The sequence below is a fragment of the Myodes glareolus genome, chromosome 15 (genome assembly GCF_982192425.1).
Source record: "Myodes glareolus chromosome 15, mMyoGla1.1, whole genome shotgun sequence".
NCBI lineage: Eukaryota > Metazoa > Chordata > Mammalia > Rodentia > Cricetidae > Myodes > Myodes glareolus.
The window spans coordinates 19,777,982-19,793,371 of NC_142040.1; the positions used below are offsets into that span (position 1 = coordinate 19,777,982).

Sequence of the window (15,390 nt, forward strand, 5' to 3'; positions counted from 1 at the left end):
ACAGTACCTTTATCGTCAATAAGAACACAAACAAGGTCAGGTATGGCATTCTATACAAGTCAACTGGCTTTCTGGTGTTCTCCTAGGCAGTGATCAGGAAACTGGCTACATAATGGTCTCAAAATTAAGTATCTGAGGACAAAGGAGGGTCCAATAAGCTTAGAGCACCTGATCTATGACTATCAGAGAGCATAAACACTTGGAGCAGCAGTTCTCAACTGTAGGTTGTGAACCTGTGGGGTCACATATCAGACAACCTGCATATCAGATAGCTACATTACAGTCATAACAGTATAAAATTACAGCTACGAAGTAGCAAGAAAATAATTTAGTGATTGAGGAACTGTATTAAAGGATCACAGCACTATGAATCAGAGATTTAATAGGGCAGAGAAATAACTTGGAATCTGCCTTTTGTGAGAGGACCTAGTTTTAATCCACAGGACCATGGAAGAATAATAAAAAGCCAACATTTTTACAACTTACTTTTCCACATGCTCGGCAGTGGTGTCGCCGTTTTGTGAAAGTGAATTTGACTTGGCAGTTCATACAGTTTGGAGCTTCTGAATCAGGAACCCAAGTAGGTTGTTTCTGGCCCAAAATCAAGCCTTCTTTACAAATGTTTTCAGGCAGAGAATTCTTGTTTGCAGTTACAAAGCTGGATCCACCTTCAAAATTACTTTCTATGTCAATATAATTGGAATTGAAGCTAACCTGAGAATCAGGCATATGATCGGCAGAGCAAACAGAGGCAGCAATAGCATTTGCTATGCTTGCCTCACTTTCTGGAACATCTGGAATATCTGGAACATCTGGCTTATTCAGTTCCTTTGAACTCCTTGGTCCTGGTGGAAGGCTAAGCAGCTGCTTAGGTCTGGCCCCTCCAACAGCTTGAGTGTTAATACTGGGCACTGGCAATTCATTCACTACATCAGACTTAATGGTAGATATCCCTCTTTCAGTTGGAACTGTGCTTTCTCCTACAGAAAGACCACCGTTTACTTCGGTGTTTTCTTTATCAATTGTTTCACAAATCACAACACCTCCATTTTCGCCAGCAGCTCCTGCTTCAGCATTGAAATATGTATTGCCGGCATTTTCATCCTTTAATCCTTCCACATCTATCTGATTCATCTGAGACTGTGAATCACTTACGCTTTCTTCAAAAGACGTTGTGTTAGAGTTCTGAAGACATTGTTCATTCAGGAAAGCATCAAGTTCAGCATCACTAACTAGTGCGCCACTTCTCATGTTTCCATCGATATTAAAGTAATCCAACTCCTGCCCATCCACGTCACTGCTGGCAAAGGTGAGACCTTCACATCCATCAGGAGACTCTGGAGCATTCGAAGCATAGAGTGCCATTTGAGACTCTGCAGCTGAGGAAGAGCTGGTATCCTCAGGGTATTCCAACGATTCACCACTGATTACCATCTGCTCAGGTTCAAACTTTCCATCCACTTTCTTTTCAGTTACTGACTGAAGAAATATGCTCTTACACTTTTCCTTTTTCAAAAGATCTGTCTCCCTAAAGAGTTCCCCATCTAAAACAGCACTCTTCTGTATTTCTTCATGTGCAGTCATTACATCATCTTTCTGCTCTTCAGACTCATCAGGAGGTAAACAACCACCATGCACATCATTGTCAATTAACGGTCCACACACAAACCCAGATGATGAGAGACAGGACAGGGAAGAGGGTGCACCTTCCACTGAAACATGTGAAGATGGAGAGGAAACCTGGACTATATCATTATTATCTTTAAGGTCTACATTTCTTGAGTCTTCTTTTATAGACTGTTTCATGAATACAGCAGTCTTGTTTTCCGGAAAGGAAGGGCCAGGTAACTTGAAATTTTCATCTTTTAAATCTGTGTCACTTAGACATATTCCTTCATTTTTTGGAAGATTACAAGGCAAAGCAACTGTCTCACCTCCTTCTTCTGAACACTCTGTATTGATGACTGCCACACCTACTCCCTCTTCTGCTAAAGAGCCGTCACCTTTTAACGACTCACATGGTAGCCTCTTATACTGTGACTTATCTTTGGCATTAGATGTTTCAGAATTTTGTTCAGTCAAAGCAAATGACATGTCAAAATCAATTGTTTCTAACTCATTAGGGATCTTTTCATCCTTTAAATTTTCTGTTCCACTATATTTACAAGAATCAGAAAGTGCTGTGTCTTCTTTCACACCCATTTCTTTAATCCTACTAAAATCTCTGCTTTGTGGGCTGGAGTCATTCTGTTTTTCTTCAACAGCATCACTACCATGGTCGACTGAAGAAACAGTGAGAATATCTGAAACTGAAGACAAATCCACTGCGATTAAAGCATCTACACTAGACTTAGAATCATCTGGCAATAACTTTTTAATGTCTTCTTCACTACTGGTGGCATGTACTAAGTTCCCCATGTCACTGATCAGGTCACAGACAGGCTTACTACATCTTCTCATACATGAAGGCTGGATTTCATCTGAAGCACTAGCATCTACAGAAGAGAGAAGATCAAGTCCCGTTACATTTTTTTCATTCTGTCTAGAAGTTAACCCCTCACGTGCTTTCTCGTTGAGGAAAGTCTCATTTGTTTCACAGCACATTTCTGATGAGATACAACTACCAATGCATCTTTGGTCCTTTGGCAAGAGGAAAGCTAACTGTGGAGAGGCCAACTCTGAAGAAACTGAACAGTGGTTAGAAACATATACATTCTGTGCATCTTGGAGATAATCTTGTTTATCTAGTGAAAAATAGAAACACAAAGTTATTCAAAATACCCAAATCAAGTAAAGATTACAAAGATATGCTTGCTAGAACTTTCAATCAACTTTTTATTTGCCCTGAACTATTCTGGTTTTTACTTAATACAGTCGTAAGATGACAGAAATGTGCTGGGTGGTGGTGGTGCACGCCTTTAATCCCAGCACTTGAGAGGCAGAGGCAGGCGGATCTCTGTGAGATCAAGGCCAGCCTGGTCTATAGAGTGAGTTCCAGGACAGACTCTAAAGCTACACAGAAAAACCCTGTCTCGGGGGGAAAAAAAAATAGACAGAAATGCTGTCTATTACATGCTGTCAGCTACATTATAAACCAAACCAAAAGGGCTGATGAGCTATCTTATCTTTAGCTACTCTTGTTCTGTCATTGTTCTGATTGGCTTTTTGTAAACTTGGCACCAGCCAGAGTCATCTGGGAAAAGGAACCTCAATTAAGAAAATCCCTCCACCATATGGCCTGTAGGCCAGTCTGTGGAGCATTACCTTGGTTAATGGGCAGATGTGAGAGGGTCCAGCCCACTGTGGTGGAGCAAGGCAGAGCCCTAAGGAACAAGTCATTAGGCGGCACTCCTCCATGGGCTCTGCTTCAGTCCTGCCTCGAGTTCCTGCCCTGACTTCCCTTCATGGTGGACTATACACTGCAAGGTGAAACAAACCCTTTCCTCCTCCAGTCACTTTTGGTCATGATATTTAGCAAAGCAACAGAAATCTGGTTAGGACAGCTCTCCCGTTTCCTAACTTCATTCTGAGGAAATATCTCTTACAGTAATGACATCACAACTTACAGAGTTCTACAGATCTTCCTTACAGAGATTTTCTTCTAAGTTTGTATCTACACAATAACTTTTATTTCTGGCTATTAATCCTACTGGTATAAGAATAAACTAATATGTTATCATGAAATAGACAAACTTTTTAAAGAATACAACAATGTGACCAAGATTGAAATCAAATTTTATTAAAGGGACACTTTAGATTCTAGTGGCAAAGTAGAAAAACCAACAAACCTGGGTTCTGCTCAAAATCATCAAGAAGTTTGTCCAGGTCACTGACAGCTGCTTTAAAGTAACTGTCCATTCTACCTGTAGGCTTACTCAGAATTTAATTCTTGTATGTCTAGAAAATAAAAAGTACAATATTATATTTAATTTTCTACCAGGCAAATATGCTATCTATTCTGTGCCAATACAACTGTCCAAGTAGAAACAAAAAATAAAAATAAAGCTTGGTGCTGTGGCTCACACCTTTAATCCTGGCACTCAGAAGATGCAGGCAGGCAGATCTCTGTTGAGTTTGAAGCCAGCCTGGTCTACAAAGTGTGTTCCAGGACAACCAGGACTGTTATATAGAGAAACCCTGCCTTGAAAAACCTAATTAATTAATTAATTAAAAATAAGTAAAATTAAATTACTTTAATTTTAGAATAATTAACTAAAATTAAATGAAATTAAATTACTTCTTTTCCATAACACAGGTAGGAAATGCTCTCTTCATGAAAATGACAAGAAAGCCAACTTCTACACACAACCTCTGCACACAAGCTACTGCATGGCGGAGGGGGCAGTGAGAGTGTCCTGCATGCACATAAGTATGCAAGTGGAGACCAGAGGGGACAGTGCACATCTTCCTCCATCACGCTCTAGTCACTGACTTAAGACAGGGTTTCTCGCTGACTGGAAGTCCATCATTTCAGCCAAGTGGGCTGGCCAGCGAGCTCTGAGGAGTTACCTGTCCCACAATGTTGGGGTCACAGGTATACATAGCCATGTCTGGCTTTACCATGGCTTCAATAACTTCAAACTCATGTCCTAACCCTGCATGACATGCAGTCTTCCTCATTGACTGGACTTCTCTCCAATCCAGCATTATGAATTTTAAAACACTTATCTAAATAATTCACAAGTCAAAGAATAATTAGCAGTGAAATGGTACAAATACTTAAATGTTAAAAGTCAAGTAATATATACTATATTCAAACAAAAACATAGCACAGAAAACTAAAATTAGCTTTATGAAAAGATCTGTGAGTAGCTGACGCAGAAACCAAATGAGCTTAAGACATGACAAGACTCTACCAGTGACCAACAACAGAAGGAAAGAACCCAAGCTAAGGGGTTCTTTCTCACGTAAATGGGATAAGTGAACATCAAAACAATGAAGAACACACAGAACTGAAAACAGATCAAATAAAACTTAAAAACCAAGCAATCACAACATTACATTAAGCTCAAAACCAAAGAACCCCACCTATGGGAGGGTTGCTAGGGTACTAGTAATCTGAAAATCAATGAATTAAGGAAAATTGGCAGAGAATTAATCCTTAACTTATTTACAGAATACACTTCCAGGTAATACAGTAGTTACCAAGAGAACGCTCTTTATGTAAGAATTCCAGTAAAAATGTGCAGAAGGATTTAAACTTTTAAAAAAATCTTTTCATAGCTCCTAGCACAGTAAGTGGACTAAGCAATTGTTACCAACGAAATGTTAAAACTTTAGAGGATGATGGGAACTCAGGATGCTAGGACTGGGTCAGTAACTGAATCCAGTCATCAGTTTTACTATGAATCATGTGGAGGAACACCAGCACACAGAACATCAGCCTGAATCCAATCAAACCTGAAAACTGTCTGCAGGAAATCCAAACGTCTAAAGACAGCTAAATGACATTTTTAAAACGTGACGATGGAAATCAACCCAGAAAGTAGAAGACTGTTCTGCAAGCTGTCTATCGTGCATGACTAGCTTGTTTTTTTTTTTTAAAAAAAAAAAAACTTCCAAAGTGTTGCCAACTATCATTTTTGTAAAGCAAAATAAAGCTATGCAAATTTTGTAAGAATACATATAAACAAAGGTATAGGATAATTTAAAAATTCTAATGTTGCCTGGAATAAAGAATGAACAGGAGTGAGATAAGGTTTTTTTTTTTTTTGAGAACTGGTTATGATTGAAAGACATAAACTAAGGCTCAGATGATTCAGAAGTGGAGAGCGCAATGAGCGATATCGCCTAAACAAAGCACAGAGAAATGAAGAACAGATGAACATAAAACAGAAGCTTAGAAATCCAACAGCAGAATGAGAATAGAGTTCCACCGGGGAAAGCAGTATGGGAACATTTCCTTTGAAGGCAAATGCCAGGAATTTTTTCCAGAGTTCATGAAAAATTGAGCAGATAAAAAAATACATCATATCGCAATAAAACAGAAATTTACACTTTTAAGTACATTACAGGGAAACAACAAAATTCCAAACAGAAAAGGTCATTTCAGAGTTACAAGTATCCTCACAACAAGCTTAAACCAAGGTACACTTCAGAAGTATTTTCAATAACAACATAAGACATCCTAATTCAGTGAAGACTGTTAGTTCTTGTTTCCAGTATACACAGAAATGTACACTAAAACAGATATTAAGCCAATGAGAGGGGGTAGGGGGAAGAAACAATGCAGGAACTAAGAAAACAGCAAAGCATATTCTGAGAGAAAGAAGCATCTACACAACTGTGAAACAGGAACACAAAACCATAAGGAAGGAACACAGGGAAACAACAGCTGATCATAAGAAACGGCAGAAATCTCAGGGGCTGGAGGGACCCAGTAAAAACAGTTCTTTCATCAGACACAGTAACAGGATTAATTGAATTTATTAAAAAGCAAAACTTGAAATCAACAGTTTAAACTTCCAATTTGGGAAACTATATTGGAAAACCAGCTTACCCTAAATGAGAAGAAAAATGAAAACTAAAGAGTACTGGGACTATAGGTATAGACCACCTTACCAGCACTCATGTGTGCACTGTGGTGTACTCACAAGTGGTTTGCTCTTCTTAAAAATTGTTTATTTTTTTAGATTTTTGACAGGGTCTCATCTAGCCCAGCATGCCTTTAACACTCTCGATAGATAGACAGACAGACAGACAGACAGACAGACAGAGATATATACCAAGGTCATATATATATTTATATATATATATGTATATTCCCAAGGATTATTCCCAAGGATGACCTTGAACTCCTGACCCTCTGGCCACTACTTCTCCAGTGCTCCTGCTACAGGTGTACATTTCCATTTGGAAGAGAAAGCATGTGAGTGACTTCATTCACAACTACCAAAAGGTGGAAGCAACCACAACCACATGTCTTTGATTGCCACATGAATAATATTAAAGAAATGTGCTAACCAAGCCACAAAAGCATAGGAATAATCTCCAAACACATACTGATAAATAGAAGAATCTATACTTTATGATCCCATCACGTATCATTCTGGGAAAGTATGATTATAGAGATAATGAACATGCCAGGGATTGCCAATGGTCTGGAGGGCTAGAGAGGGCTGGATCCAGTAGATGTTTCACGGGAATAAAGCTATTGTGTGATACTGCAATGGCTAACCCAGAGAAAAGGCACTGGACATACCCATAGAACTTTACACCACAAAAAACACACCACAATGTACACAATGACAACATTTACTAGCCAGGAATGGTGGCTCACGCCTATAATCCTAGCACTAGGGACTGAATTATGGTAGGAGGATGCAGCATATTCAAGGTCTGGCTAGGCTGCACAGTAAGTTCTAGGCCAGGGCTACAGAGTAAGACCTGACAAAAACCAAAAGATCTTTAAGGTAAGAGATCCCAGAATGAAATGCTGATGTCATTACAGGGAACAGAGGGAAAGGGGAAAGGTACTGACTTTTGGAAGTGTTTAACAGCAAAAGGAACACAAGTACAGGACTCTTCCATTTCCTATAGCAACTACTCACTTTATGTCCCTGTAGGGCATTATAGAAGTTACGACATTTATTGCTACCATCTGGAGTAACTTTCCCCTGGAACTTAAACATCCAAAGGATAGGGCCTGGTAGTTTGTTCACTCGTATATTCACTGTCTTTTTTCCCAATTTTTTTTCTTATTTTACATGTATACATGATTTGCCTACGAGTATGTCTGTGTACCACATGAATAACTGAAGCGGCATCAGATCCCCTGGAATTGGAGTTATAGGCAGTAGTGAGCCACACGGGTGCTGGGAATGGAACCCAGGTCCTCTTAAAGAGTATCCAGTGCTCTGAACTGATGAATCATCTCTCTAGCCTGATATTCAGTGTTTTTATCAGTACCCATCATATAAAGTGTGTTGTTGAGTAAATATAAGAGTTTCTAGAGAGAAGTAACAGAATTGGTTATCATTCCGGCATTATACTTCTCAACAGTAACAACAGAACAAAGAAACACTGGAGTCATGCCTCTAAAATTCTAGAAGTAACAACTGACGCTATCAACCAAGTGTGATGGTTGGAATATCGACTAGATATACCTAAACATGTGGTCTACAATATGATGGAGACTCCAAGGAAGACAGAAACTTGAGTCTAGGAAACAAGCTATTCCATACGAGAGAGAGACAAATGGAATTCATACAAGATATAAGACAGTAGCCTAGGAAAACTGCTATATTGCAGGACCAGAAACAGAAGCTAGGCACCACACATTTGATGAGAGGTACTGTAAAGTAAAGACATTATTCTTGTCTGAGGGGTTAAAAATCCCAAAGAATATAAGCTACACATTAAAAAAATATAATGCATGGTGGCACACACTTTTAGTTCCAGCACGCAGGAAGCAGAGGCAGGTAGAGCTCTGAATTCAAAGCCAGACTGATCAACAGAGTTCCAGATCCAGGACAGTCAGGGTTACACAAGGGTTAAAGTGCATGTATATGTGTGTGTGTGTGTGTGTGTGTGTGTAATATGTGTGTGTATGTGTGTGTAAAATACATTCATAAAGATGTATGAGAGGATGAAAGGTAGATACAAAAAATAAGGTCACTTGTAACTCTAGGAAAGGAGTAATTACATAATGATATAAACACAAAGTAGCTCAAAGTTAACAAGTAACTAGCTGGAGAACACCAGGGAAAGAATGTGCACTGCAGTGTGCAAAAAGTGGAAGCAGCAAATCTAACTCCTATAAACTATGACACAAAATGCTTCCCAAACTAGACTACGGTGCGAGTGAGGAAGAGAGATAACTAGATAGCTAAATATGCTACTTAAACATCTGGCAGCTAAAAAAAAATCTGAAGTCACTGGCACTCAAGCAGCCTGTCTCGGTTTTGTGAGAGAATTGGTCTTTACTGCCTAAGGTATCTAGTAACAAACTAACTTCATTCATGGGCATGTAAAGTATTATTATTATTTGTACTATCCATGGAAGGATTGGGAAATAGTTGCTGAAACGATTTTCTATGTTCTATGATTCACAGAGGAAGCCTAGACTAAGATGGTCTGTCTGGAGAGTAGAATTCTGGGTAAGAAGAACAAGAAAGGGTAACTGGGCTTGTCATTATATATCTTTAGTATCATTTAAATCTTTATGTAGGGTATGGTTATCCTACTCCCTTTCTGAGACAGGATCTCACTATGTAGCTCTGTCTGGCCTTGCTATGTAGACCAGGCTAGCCTTGACTTGTAGAGAATTGCCTGCCTCTGCCTCTTGAGTATTAAGATTAAAGGTAAATGCATCATGTCAATTATCCCTTTAACAAAAATTTAAAAATTAAAATTAAACATAGTGGTTAAAGAAAAAAAAACAGGCCAGGAGTGATGACATATGCTTGTAATGCCAGCACTTGGGAAGTAGAGACAGGATGATCGTCATAAATTTGAGACCAGCCAATCTAATCTACATAGTAAATTCTAGGCCAGCCAGCACTGCAGAGTTATATACTGTGTCACAAACCAAAGTGAATAAGTAAAGGAACTCTGAATACAGAATGTATTAAAAATACAAACAAACAAACAAACAAACAAACTACTACCAGCTGGGTGGTGGTGGCACACACCTAGCACTTGAGAGGCAGAGGCAGTGAATCTGAGTTTGAGGCCAGCCTGGTCTACAGCGTGAGTCCAGGACAGCCAGAGCTACACGGAGAAATCCTGTCTCAAAAATCAAAACCAAACAAACAAAAACTATGACCAAAAGTTCTAAAACCAGTTTCTCCCTAGTAAAATCCAGAAGGTTTTTCTTAAACAAACAAACAAACCAAAGACTCCATTAAAGAACATCTATTTACAGAGCATCTCAACATAGTAACACACTGCTAAGCATTATATTATTTGAAGTGAAAAAGTACAGAAAACCATATAATTCAACAATTTGTAAAAGGTATGACAATGCAAATACTTTACACTGATACTTTTTAACACGAAGTATTACTAAGGTGTGGATTTACTCATTTCAACCAAACAGAAAGTACTTTTGGTCTAGCAATCTACTATAAATAGAAGAAACAAACAAAATGTACAATATACTCTATATTTTAAAGTTTATGTGTAGAAGCACTGACAAGACTGTTTTTAAATCTCCTGTACATGAGAATGAGCTTCTTGTTTACTTTTATTCATCTATTTGTGTGGGTGTGGAGGTCAGATGAAAACTTTCAGAAGCAGAATAATCCTGTCCTTCCATCATGTGTCCTGGAAGCAAACGCCTCAGGTTGTCAGGCTGTGGCTGCACGAACCTTTACCCACTAGGCCATTTTGCCCGTCCAACGATGACTTGAGATATTTTTATTAACTTAGCCATTTATATACTCTCAGATTTCAAAAAAAATTATAATGCTCACTTTTAAAAATGGTTTCAAAAGTCTCTTCATGGTTTTAAAAAATTGGTAGTAACAGGGAAGAGTAGTAAGAAAAAAGTAATACTAAAATTGCTAAAGTGAGATACGATGGGGACATGAGCAGAGATGGGTGAAGATGAAAAGAAACAGAAAAACAGCTAAAGGATCGGAACTTTGGAGACTGAAGCAAAGGAGAAGGCTGGAACTAACAACAGGCGCCCGCTGTGGGTGACTGGGTAGACCAATGGAGATACACTGACTATCACAGGTAATTCAAGACAGCAGGAAGAAGAGGGAGACACTTTGAACTACCGTGTCAAGTACCTTGAGAACATCCTGGGAGAGATGTCCAAGAGGCTGTTGAATGTAAGGACCTGGAACGCAGAGAAGAATCTGAGACAGAGATTAGAAAACTGGCAAATACAACTGTTAAAGGAAGTGACCTAGGAGAAGAATACAAGAGTACAGGAATCTGATGTTAGACAACTAATGATCCCCCAAACCTACTTAGATAAAACTATGCCCCGGGTTGCACATGCTTCTGTAGAAAATATCCAATATGCAGTGCTGAGGAAAGAAAATTACAAAACTCTGTACAATATAAATCTATTCTCTACAAATAAGTTGTTAAGATATTATTAGCAAAGGGGAAATATGGAGAAATAAACACCAAACAAAATCTAGCACAGATATTTATGTGAGTCAGCGATAAAGAGTTTTTAGAAAGAAAAAGGCATACACTTTTGTAAACAAGGTAGAAAAAGATAAAATTTATTTTCCTTAGAAGTGATATAATGCAGCCTTACAACATAAAACATCCATTAGAAGGCACTTGGACACTAGACTGTAAGTGGGTAAAACAAGTTATATGGAAAAACAATAATATGATCATAAAAAGTTTAATGTACATTAAATAATTAAGATTTAAAAACACCATTGGTTGCTTACTAAGTTGAAACAACATTTCTTTAATATAATAAAGCACTTGATGTTGGTGAAGTGTGAGCTTTAAGAAAGAATCTCAAAGGCTACGGACAGAAAGTGATATTGCCTCTCAGGCAAAAGATGCAGTTATGTAGAAACAGTCTGGGAGGAGAATCCCAAGTCTCTCTTTAAATTCAAGAAAATAACTCAAAACTATTGAAAAATATGCAGATATTTTGTCAATCATTAGGTGAAATAATTCAAATAAATGACATGGGAACACAACGGAAAATTATGGAAATCATCCAAATTAATTACTATGTCTATCACAATACAAAGGGGCGGGGGGGGGGTGATGTAAAAATCTATGACCTAGCCATTCAACCTGCAGAAAAACACCAGCACCTGTGCCCAGGGAGCACAAGAAACTCTGAATGCTGCAAAGTTTGCAAGTGAGAAGCACAAGAGAATAGGCTATTTAATAGAAGAAATCTCAAATCAGTTTTCTCAGGCTTCCAGGTCGTCTCTTTTCTAACCAGTAACTACACAAAGACAGATCTTCTTCCTGTACCTTAATCTAAACAAGTCAGCGCACCAGGACAAACTAAGAAATACAAGAAGTCAGCTGTATTCTATGACGCCAGATATTAAAGTAACTTGCCTCCAGGTAAAACGATACCACCTGGCCCCTAAACTTAGTTTTGTAAAGAGAGTTGATTTTTAATCGAGCCAGTACAATAATGTTTTTAATTTTATCTAGCTTTATTTTTGAGACAGTACACCAGGATAGTTTGTAGCTCCTGACTCTCTACAATTACTTGCTGGGATTACAGTCATGACCCACCATGCTTCATTATAATACTATTTTTAAGTGATTACGTGAAAATATGAATTTTCTGAGTTTTAATTGCCGAAACGGTAAATATACTGCATTAACAATTATTTTTTCCTCAACGTTTTTCAATTGTCATTACCCTCAATCATAGGGGTATTATGTGTAACAGTTTATGACTGGGGATAAAAGAAGTTTAGTTTTATCTGCGAGGTAGCAACTTCAAAAGATGCTTTTGCTTATATGTGTATAGTAAAAGGATGATCAGTATATGTGTAATGCTTTTAAAAACATGGGAAGGCCAAGCAACCTGATTCTTAAGTTTAAAATGCAACGAGGGCAAAAAGGACAAAGAAAAATGTTCAGCGGCTGGTTACTTTTGCATGGTAGAACGCTATCATTCCTTATTCCTTGCTGTAATTTTAAAATAGTTTCCCACTAAATGTGTAGTTTAATATCCAAGAGAGAGAAAAAGAAGTTACGTGAAAAATCAAAGCTCTGCTGAATCAAACCACTAAACTTTTGCCAACTCAAGAAACGCGAACTCAGATAAGTCAATGACTGAACCGGATGACATGACATCACTAAATTATTCATTGAACAAAAAAAAAATGAATGTAATGTTAAATTAACGGGCCGGCTTTCTGACCTGTCCAACCAAGAACGTGGGTCTAAAATGTAGTCATTTGCCATCACGGTCGTACGAACAGGCTAACGGCTAAAAGTCAGGCCATCTCTTCAGAGGCACTAAAGAAAAGACTGCGGGAGCGGACACTGGTGCATCCCTGCGACGGAAGCCACGGAGGCGGCGGCGGACTCGCAGGGGCCAGTGCACTCCGGGCTGGGCCTGCGGTGGGGTCAGGTATCCCGGCTGTACAGCGCTCAGGGCGGCCGGCGGGTCCCCGAGGAAGGCAAGGCCCGGCCGTCGGAGCCCGGCGAGCCCGCGGCCACCCCGCCCCTCCGCCCGCAGGACGCTGAGGAGAGGCCGGCGGCGGCTCCGGGGCGCTTACCTCCCCGCACCCCGCTGAGCTCTCGGGGACTCGTCGCGACGCCGCAGTGAGGCGTGAAGAGAGACCAGATCACTACACCCGGGGCTGCGCAACGCCGACCCGGTGCCTGCCCCCTGCCGACCCAGCAGAGCGGCGCGCAGGCGCGGAGAAGGTTCCCAGCTGCCACGCCCCCTCCGGGAGGCTAGACGTTTGCGCAGGCGCGCTGCTCGGGTCCGAGCTGGCGCGCCGGAAGTGGCTGAGTAGCTCTGCTGCAGGCTGGTATTTCGTCGCTGCGTCGTGGTCCACAGGACTGTGAGCCCCTGGGCTCGGGGGCGACTCGAGTCGTAGCGTAGCTCCGGTTTACACTGCCACACCAGCGGCTCACACCGTGTCTCACCCCCGGCAGCTCTCAGAAGTCGTCCCCGCGACAGAGTGGACCTGGCTGGCGCCTCCTACCGCGCCCTGCCCTTTGGCTGTACTTCTGCATTGCCATCCGGTTGTGGCCTTTAAAGCAACTGCTGTCTAAAAAACAGAAACCAGCTGACATCTCCGAAGGAGAAGCTGACACTACTGCCTGCTTCGGCCTTCGTTATTCTCACCCGAAGTTTTCTAAAGTTCAAAGCGGAAGAAGAGAAAACTGGGTTCCGGACCTTCTGGGGGACGGCTGGCGCGCCTCTGCTTTCAAGATTGCGTTTTCGCTGCGATTTGCTCTTAGAAACTTTACATCCTCAATCAGCAATTTGCAGCTATAGTCTATGATCCTTCAGAGATTTTGATTCTCCAGTTTTTGTTTTCCTAAACTCTTGAGATGGAATTGTGTGATTTTAGCTCGAGTAAATTTTTTGGTTGTGTTATATGATTTATATGTTCTATGACTGATAATGCATAAGAGATGTTTTGCTTACATTACCTAATTAATTTAAAGAATAATACCACAAATAGTGTGTAATGATCTGTTCTGTTTCTTTAAGAGACATGCCACGCCCACTCCCCCCCCCCCTCGGCTGAGGCAGGCAGATCTTCCTTCCTACTTGCAGCCTGAATTTCATTCTCTTTTACGTCTCCCTCCTTTCCTCCCTCCCTCCTTCCCCAGCACGGTCTACCTATTCCCCACTGCCTGCCACCACTCGGAGACCTGCAGCATTTGTGCAGCTGCAGCCGCCGGGGATCCACAGTATTTTAATTAATTTATTTCAGTATGACTTTTCTCTAATTCTCTACTTTGAACACTGTTCACGAATTAAATTGGTCCCTCGCCTTTTCAGAACCTCAATTCAGAATCAGGAACCCATGTATACAAATTCATATTAGGGGCAAAGTATCTATATAGTATAGTGTAAAGACCAATAAGAAACATTTAAAAATAAAACATCAGCACTTAATAGTGTATGTACATCAATACATTTGTGTATGTTCACAAATTGCATAAATTACTACCACATTTTATTCATATTCAAACTCAATAATAACAAAGACAGAAGTAGTGTATTCTCTAAAAATCCGATTTACCAATTTGCTTAACTTATGGATGAATTCCATTCGTGAAAATGATGCAGATGCCGTCATACGCTGGTGTGGAGATAAGTTAAGAAAAATTTCAGATATAAAGTAGATCTTTTGAAAGTTGCAAAGTCCTATCAAGGACCTTACAAATTTCATACGATCTAATTAAATGATTTCCCATTTGAAAATATCTAAAGATGTGCTTTAGAACAAAAATATTTGTATGCAGAAATACTTAGCATAGCTTTTTAATTGACAAAAGGACTAATGAGATGGCGCAATGGATTTAAGTGTTTGCCATGCAAGTCTGAGACCTAAATTTGAATCCTCAGAAGCTGCTTAGTGGCCAGGTGCAGTGGCACAGGTTTAATCCTTAACCTGTAAGGAGAAGGGAGGTGAAGGACAAGAGAACTTGAGACACCCATAGGCCAGGATGCTTTCCTATCTTTTTCTCCTGCCTCACTCTCATGAGTAGGAGTGTGTTCTTGATCACGGGAAACTAAGAATCCAGTCCCCTATTCCCTCCTCCCCTTTTCACTGCCTGAGTTTGAATTCTAGTCTTATCACTTACTTGCTGTATGACAGAAATTGCTAGGCTTAAACACTCTCTTAGACTGTGATAGAAATAATGCATAGCATGAACTATCCACATAGCACAATTTAAATGGATCATCACTGTTCCTGGTGGCTTTATTCTTTCTGTGAGTTGTTGGATTCTAGTCATGCCTTA

The 15,390-nt window shown here is 40.0% G+C and overlaps 1 protein-coding gene across 3 annotated transcripts in view; it reads right to left on the minus strand.

Annotated features, from left to right (window-relative positions):
- Zfyve16 (zinc finger FYVE-type containing 16) overlaps positions 1 to 13,336 on the minus strand; it is a 48,834-nt gene extending 35,498 nt beyond the window's left edge. Inside the window, exons 1-3 of one of the 3 annotated variants that reach the window (XM_085676860.2) lie at positions 13,179 to 13,336; positions 3,789 to 3,897; positions 487 to 2,495 (exon numbers count right to left, since the gene is read on the minus strand). In XM_085676860.2, the coding sequence (XP_085532986.2) occupies positions 487 to 2,495; positions 3,789 to 3,858 (2,079 nt within the window). In that variant the 5' untranslated portion in view covers positions 3,859 to 3,897; positions 13,179 to 13,336. Of the gene's footprint in view, positions 1 to 486; positions 2,745 to 3,788; positions 3,898 to 12,817; positions 13,003 to 13,178 lie in introns of those variants that run through there. The other 2 variants (XM_085676859.2, XM_048455914.3) reach the window with 2 other exon arrangements.
- Positions 13,337 to 15,390: the final 2,054 nt, after the last annotated feature.